This window comes from Sitophilus oryzae, unplaced genomic scaffold (genome assembly GCF_002938485.1).
Source record: "Sitophilus oryzae breed Bouriz unplaced genomic scaffold, Soryzae_2.0 scaffold_2024_pilon_pilon, whole genome shotgun sequence".
Taxonomy (NCBI): Eukaryota; Metazoa; Arthropoda; class Insecta; order Coleoptera; family Curculionidae; genus Sitophilus; species Sitophilus oryzae.
The window spans coordinates 316,460-323,758 of NW_022146752.1; the positions used below are offsets into that span (position 1 = coordinate 316,460).

A 7,299-nucleotide genomic window follows, 5' to 3' on the forward strand; every position below is an offset into this window, starting at 1 on the left:
TATTTTATTAGGTAATGATATTTTCTTTAGGATTTTGCTAAAACATTCCGTGTTTAGTAATATCAAAAATAACCCAAGAACTACCGTCTGTTTGTTTTGACATATCTAGATGGAATATTCCCAGTAACTTGAAGTTAGCAGATGAAAAATTTAATGTACGCGAACCTGTAGATATTTTATTATTTAATGATATTTTCTTTAGGATTTTGCTAATGAAACAGATTTGTAGTCCTGGTATGCCAGTTCTTCAGAAAACTAGATTAGGCTGGATTGTGAGTGGTAATTCCAATTCGTATAGTAGTAATCCTCCTACAAGTTTGTTGGCATGTCTTTCTGTAGAACAAAAGATTGAAGATACTTTAGCGAAATTCTGGGAATTAGAGGATTGTGAAGGGCATCACAAAATAATGTCAAAATCGGAACAGTATTGTGAAGATCATTTCAATAACATTCATTACTCGATTAAAGTCGATTCGTCGTTTAGAAAAATTACAAAACGTGTAATATTGTCCGTCACAAGTCAGATATTTGACCCACTAGGTTTACTGGGTCCTTTTGTAGTAGTTGGGAAGTTAATTCTACAAAGTCTTTGGCAGGAAAAATTATCGTGGGATCCGGTTCCACAATATCTTGCTGAAAGGTGATTAAAATTCTATAGCGATTTGCAAGTTCTAAACACAGTTAGTACACCTCGACATGTATTTGGCAATAATTGGGAGGTCTTGCAGATTCACGCTTTCGCAGACGCGTCAGAAAAGGCTTACGATGGTTGTGTCTACATGGTGTGTTTAACAACATCTGGGAAATATATTTCGTCTTATCTTATGGCATCCAAATCTCAGGTAGCTCCTCTGAAGAGGATAACTGTACGCGTTTAGAACTTTGCGCGGCCTATGTAACTGCCAAATTAGTAGAGAAGATTAAACAATCGATAAATATTCACATCGATAAATATTTCCATTGGATAGACTCAGCCATAACTTTATGTTGGATTCAGGGTTGTCCTATTCGTTGGAAAACATTCGTGGCTAACAGAGTCACACAAATTCAAAATTTGTCTGATCCTAAAACCTGGTATCACGTTCAGTCGGAAAATAATCCTGCAGATTGTCCATCCCGTGGCGTTTCCGCTTCATACTTACGTGATTTAGAACAGTGGTGGAAAGGTCCGATTTTATTATTTTCTAATCCAATCATAAACAGTCTTGTTGATTTTCCTAGCGACATTCCTGAACAAAAGCTGGTGACTCACGTAGCTTTGGTAAGCGAAGAATATCAGTTTGATTTCTGTCGATATCCGTCTCTACTAAAATACCAAAGAGTTATAGCTTTATGCTATCGATTTTTCCGGCGCCTCAAGTCAAAATGTGTCATCTCTGGTCCAATTCAACCTGAAGAACTTGAAAATGCGCTTATAGGTCTGATAAGAATAGCCCTAGGGCAGTCTTTTCCTAAAGAACTTAATACCTTATTAAAAGGAAAAAATGTGTCAAATTCTGCTAATATTTGTGTTTAAATCCATATGTAGATGAAGTTGGTATACTCAGAGTAGGAGGACGAATACAAAAGGCAAACCTTTTTGCAGAGCAGAAACATCCGATCATTCTGCATAATAAACATCCTTTAACCACATTAATTCTTAGACGCGAACATTTAAAATTATTACATTGTGGTCAACAGCAGTTATTATATTCAATTAGACAAAGATTTTGGCCTATTGCAGGTCGTAGTGTCTGTAGAACTATAGTAAGAAGTTGCGTAGTGTGTTTCAGGGCAAAACCAGTAGCACAATTTTATCAAATGGGAAATTTGCCGGAATGTCGTGTTACATCGTTTCAACCTGTTTTTGCTTATACTGGCATTGATTATGCTGGGCCAATATCTATACGAGATCGCAAAACGCGAAATCCAAAAATGTTAAAATCTTATATCGGAATATTTATCTGTATGAGCACTAAATGTGTACATTTAGATGTCGTTACCGACATGACAACAACCTCTTTTATTACTGCACTAAAACGGTTTATTGCAAGGCGAGGTAAGCCACGACACATTTACTCAGACAATGGTACTAATTTTGTCGGGGCTAACGCCATACTTTTTAACAAGTTAAAATCCAGTGCTGATGAAATATCCTCAACTTTGTCAGCTGAAGTAAAATCTTGGCATTTTAATCCGCCTAGAGCGCCTAATTTTGGAGGTTTGTGGGAAGCTGGGGTCAAGAGCATCAAATACCATCTGAAACGCGTTATAGGTGATTCGGCTCTTACTTATGAAGATCTTTGCACAGTATTAGTTCAAATTGAAGGGGCTCTGAACTCCCGACCATTATCTCCACTCTCATCGGACCCTCAAGATCCTACGCCGCTCACTCCAGGTCACTTCTTGGTGGGAAGACCATTAACAGCACTTCCAGAAGCAGACCATACTTCAATCCCGGAAGCACGACTTAAAAAATTCGAACATCTACAAGCCATGATCCAACATTTCTGGAAGCGATGGAATATAGAGTACATCTCCGAGTTGCAGTCCCGTCTAAAATGGAAAAAGTCGTTCTCAGAACTACTAAAAATTGGCAGTTTAGTAGTCATTAAGGAGGAAAATGTTCCAGTGAATAGATGGAAAACTGGGAGAATCATCCAGCTCCACCCTGGTCCAGACGGCGTAATCCGTCTAGTTAATGTGCAATGTGCCGATGGTGCGGTGTACAAACGTGCTATCACTAAACTGTGTGTTTTGCCATCTCAATGACTTATTTATATTTTAGTTTATTTTATTTTTTTTGTATATATTATTCAGTAATATTTTTTTGTTTGTTGAAATATATTATTTTATGGCGGCATATATTACGTATGTAAAATGTAAATCAATGTATTTTTAAGTTTGGTTTATTCCATGAATTTATGTCCGTTCGAATAGAAGTGGCAACGGCGCTTCTGTACCTAAATCCCGTTCGAGGGTGCGAGACGGGTAAAAATTACTTTTCACTTTGCTTTTGTTCCTTGGTGCAACCACCACGATTTTTATTTGCTGTTCACTTAAATTTAGTATTATTCTTTAAATTAATATAGTTGTTATATTATACAAGTGCAGTTCATTTATTTATACAATCCACATATATCAAGGTAACATATACAGTTACAGTGTAGTTAGACGATTAGTTCTTCAAAATCTCTTGAAAAAGGCCTAACAAGCCGAAACATATATGTAGAGTTAAAGTTACTCTTATTAAAAGTTTTTTGATACATCTAAAAGCGTGTTTTATTAAAATACTAATATTTCAACGATGTTTCAGAAGGAACCAACCACAGCTTCAGTACAATTTGATAAAGAATTTGTTAAATTAATAATAGATTAAATTCGTCATGATTTTATAAAATAAATCACACGCAAATAGGTACATACACAATTGTTTATTGTTTCTTAAAAAATATATATATTACTTATATTTAGTTTTTTACTCAGGGGTCCCAAAAAATATTTTGCACTGATGCCCCAGTTGTCAAGCTACGCCAGTGGTACCAGGTGGGACCCTCCACCGAGGCCAGTAGGCCCTATTGTGCCTAAAGTAAGGAACATATATGAATATGGATTATTACTGTCTATGGCCCATCTTTTAGGACCACGTTGTATGCCTGGGGAGCTATTCTTAACCTTGTTCGAAACTTTGCTTATACGCGTTACACGTCATACAATAAACCCATGTTGCTATACGTTGTATAGCTTTAAAGCTTTCTCGGAGGTACGAGTGATATATGAGGGTACGAGTGATCAAGAATAGGTACCCTGGTCTACTTGATAGTTACCTTGAGTTTGTCTAACAGTTTTTTTTCTTTGGTGGAGCAACATTTTCTGAAGCTGTTCTAGGTTTCTGGAGCTCCCCAGTGTCCTCAGTCAGGTGTAACTCCTCATCGTCATGGTCATCTGATTCATGTCCTTCGGCGACATTTTCTTCTTCATTAACTACCTTCTTCCTCATTAAAAATATATATTTATGCTAAAAGCAATCACTTAAAAATAGTTAATAATATACATAAAGACTAAAGTGGTTTTTATTCTAAAGTAAGCAAAAAGATCTTTCAAATTATTTTTACATATTTTATCTTGCGATTTGGAGAAAGAATTTGAAAAAAATTTAGCTTACCAATGTTATTATTCATCCCCAACTACAACTACTGACACAGTTCCACTACAACAAGGAAATATACCAGACATCTCGGCACACTTTTTTTCCGTTTCGTTCAGCGACTTTGTTGTCCTAATCTTTAATTTAATATGGCTTTTAAATTTAGTGAATGCCTAAAATTAATACTTCAGATCAGTTGAACAAAATATTATTCACATGATATTCTTCAGCTAATTTTTTTTACTGCACCTTTTTCCAACCATCAGCACTCTTCTCCACTCCCCAAATTGCATCTAGCTTAACCGCTATTTCCTCCCATGCTAGTTTTTTTACTTCGGGGGTGCACCTTTTCCCCATCAATACAGTCGTTCTCAGACACTAGGTCTGAGAACTGTCCGCTATTTGCTTTTTTTGGTGGCATCTAAATAAAGATAAAACATGCATTTTTTTTACTGATATAAAAGTAATTCTGTGATTTTTTTGCTAGGTCCTGCTCCTACTCCTTATACAGAAAACACAACATGCTCAAAGCTCAACCCATAGTATCATCAAAGTTTATGTTAGAATGGAATTTAATAAATAATTCTTATATATTCGTGATCCTCATGATTCTTAATAATAACCATTAATAGACGAAAATTGATCATGAGTAGGGGAGAGGCGGGAGGTTCGGGACGTTTTTTTTAAGGGCGGAGTTTTAATGTATTATATTCAATTATGAACCTGAAAGTCTGGCATATAAAAACAAAGCTATTTGTTAACTTAAATCAAACTTTATTCTTACAAAAAAATAAACATTTTTTTAAACAACGTTTAAAAAAAATATAAATGTCCCAATGATCCCTAAGAGAGAGAGAGAGAGAGAGAGGTTTGGATCACCCTCTTGGGAGGTTTGGTACATTAATCAAAGTTAACGAACATTATCAAAGTCATTCAAGTTTTCGCGAAAATGTAAGTATTTACTGTTCCTTTTGCTTGATCGTTTGCAAATGGGTTCATTTAACTTTCCAACAACGCGCTCTATTGATATCTCGTATATGTTCTCTTCGACAGGAAAATAAAATTAAGATATAAAATAACACAAATAAAAAAATAAAGATATTTTAATTTTGTTGTGGGTGGAACTTATAGCATCTAAAAAACTTTCACAGTATAATGTACACACAATTCTTTTTTCCCTTCCACTTCTAACTTGACTAAAAGATATTCCGCTGTACAGAACTTCCTGTCTTTAGTATTAATTTTAGGCAAATCTAACTCTTCGTCACTGGTAAATTCTAAGTCTGAGCTGCTGTCTTTGCAAAGGTCTGTTTCGTTAAAGCATTCGTCGTCGGAAGAACTCTCGTTAGCTTTTCTTTTTATTCCGAATCCTAACTTAAGTTTTTTATAGTGCCCCTCTTGCCTTTTAGTTCTTTTTTGCGTTTCCTAGCTGATTTTTGTTCCTCTATTTCATTTTTCTCTGGTGTTTCTGTTTTCTTGTTTTCATTTCAAGAATTCTTGTTTTTCCTTGTTTCCGACCCGTGTTTTTTTTAATGCGTGGTGCTGCTTTTGGATATGGCAGAATTATTTAAGGGATTATAATATTATAATTATCATCTTTCCATAAGGCGACTTCTGTGTCCATATCAGTCGATTTAGTCGATGAAGAGGGCATCTCGCTATCTATAACATTAGTCGATGAAGACGGTATCTCGCGATCTGTAACATATGATCCCAAAAACTCGACATCTGTAAATGTATTTTCGTTAAAGGGGTAACGCTGGTTATGAGGAAATGCCTTCCCCATTGCTGCGTTTGAAAGTTCAGGTATGTCATATATTTATATTAATTTGCCTGGGTGTCTAAGCATTGACGCTGCTGTATTGAAGTACGTTTTAAATGGCCCGTAAACACTTACATCAAGGGGCTGTAATTTGTGGCTTGTGTGCGGTGGTAACGTAAGCAAAATTACATTATTCTCTCTTGCTAAATTTATTAGGTCTATTTGGATGTCACTGTCATGGTTATCGAAAATTTCTAATATGTGCCGATCTTTGGAAGGCTTGGCGTATTGCAGAAAGTGTTTAAAAAAGGCTAAAAAGTTTTCTTCGGTCATCCAACCACTGGGATGAGCCGCACCCTTACAGCAAATGGGACCACCTAAAACAAAGTATTAGTATTACCAAAGTTTAAAATAGTGTTTTAACTTAACCCTTTAACATAATCTCTCGAGAGTTAACCATTGGAAATATGTATGTATTTTGGTTTATGAACAGTCCCGTTTCGTCGATATTCCAAATATCATCTGGTCTAATCAACTTTTCCTCCATTATAGTTTTTAAATGTTTGTAGAACTGATCAGCATTGGTTTTGTTGAAACTAGTTGACCTGCTTAAACTGGTGGCCTCTGGTTTCCTCAGTGATATATTGGGGTTTCGGGTATAAAATCCTCGTAGCCAATCTATTGATGCGCTCTTACTTTTATCCCAGGCTTTTGGGTAAACAATTTTATTACATTTTGCAAAACTGTATGCCAATTTAAGAGCTGCTTTCCTGTTTAATCCATAGTGTAATTTGGACGCCTGAACGGATTTTTTGACAAAATTTATCGACATCAAAAGATTCATCCGATATTCTTTCGAATCAAAATTAACACGAGTCAAATATATTGGTATATTTGACTATAATAGTATTCCTAGATTTAAGTTATAAAGTACAATATAAAATAACTTCTTTCCAAAAAAATCCTTTATGGGTATTTCGCCTTTGCTATAGTCAAATATACCAATATATTTGACTCGTGTTAATTTTGATTCGAAAGAAGATCGGATGAATCTTTTGATGTCGATAAATTTTGTCAAAAAATCCGTTTTACAGCAGGCATTTTTGAAACCAAGTCGGTAAGTATCTTTTGTTTCCTCTATCAGAGTGTCTAGTTTGAGGTATTGATAAATCAAACTTCGGCCTTAAAAAATCGAAAGACAAAAACTCGCTGTCTGTGTGCCTTTTTTTATAAAACATGGTTTTCGACCCCTTTCTAAACTCCACTATTTTTACATCCCTCTTTAAACTGATAAAACTCATTGCAGTTTAGTAATAAAGTTTTATTTTGTCGAGAAGTTTGAAGTATTAATTCATTTAAATCGGGAATATCATAAATATTATTTATTTTCTTCCATGCTTTACCAATTTGT

The 7,299-nt window shown here is 35.2% G+C and overlaps 2 protein-coding genes across 2 annotated transcripts; one reads left to right on the top strand and one right to left on the bottom strand.

Annotated features, from left to right (window-relative positions):
• The first annotated feature begins 1,517 nt into the window (after positions 1-1,517).
• Positions 1,518-2,751, top strand: LOC115884174. The gene has a single exon (XM_030902673.1). The coding sequence runs from the start codon at positions 1,801-1,803 to the stop codon at positions 2,749-2,751; it is 951 nt and encodes a 316-aa protein (XP_030758533.1). The 5' UTR covers positions 1,518-1,800.
• Positions 2,752-3,817: 1,066 nt separating this feature from the next.
• LOC115884175 lies at positions 3,818-6,732 on the bottom strand. Its single transcript, XM_030902674.1, has 3 exons — positions 6,318-6,732; positions 6,024-6,265; positions 3,818-3,997 (listed from the first exon to the last, which is right to left on the bottom strand). The coding sequence occupies exons 1-3, from the start codon at positions 6,730-6,732 to the stop codon at positions 3,818-3,820; spliced, it is 837 nt and encodes a 278-aa protein (XP_030758534.1).
• Between the last annotated feature and the right edge of the window lie 567 nt (positions 6,733-7,299).

What these genes read in the sequence shown, in the direction of transcription:
- LOC115884174 (XM_030902673.1), top strand. Translation starts at nt 1,801, where the DNA reads ATGGGAAATTTGCCGGAATGTCGTGTTACATCGTTTCAACCTGTTTTT.
- LOC115884175 (XM_030902674.1), bottom strand. Translation starts at nt 6,732, where the DNA reads ATGAATCTTTTGATGTCGATAAATTTTGTCAAAAAATCCGTTCAGGCG. An exon ending in TCGAGAGATTATGTTAAAGG is followed by an intron (nt 6,266 to 6,317) that starts GTTAAGTTAAAA and finishes ACTTTGTTTTAG; the next exon opens with GTGGTCCCATTTGCTGTAAG. An exon ending in ACAAATTACAGCCCCTTGAT is followed by an intron (nt 3,998 to 6,023) that starts GTAAGTGTTTAC and finishes GATTGCTTTTAG; the next exon opens with CATAAATATATATTTTTAAT.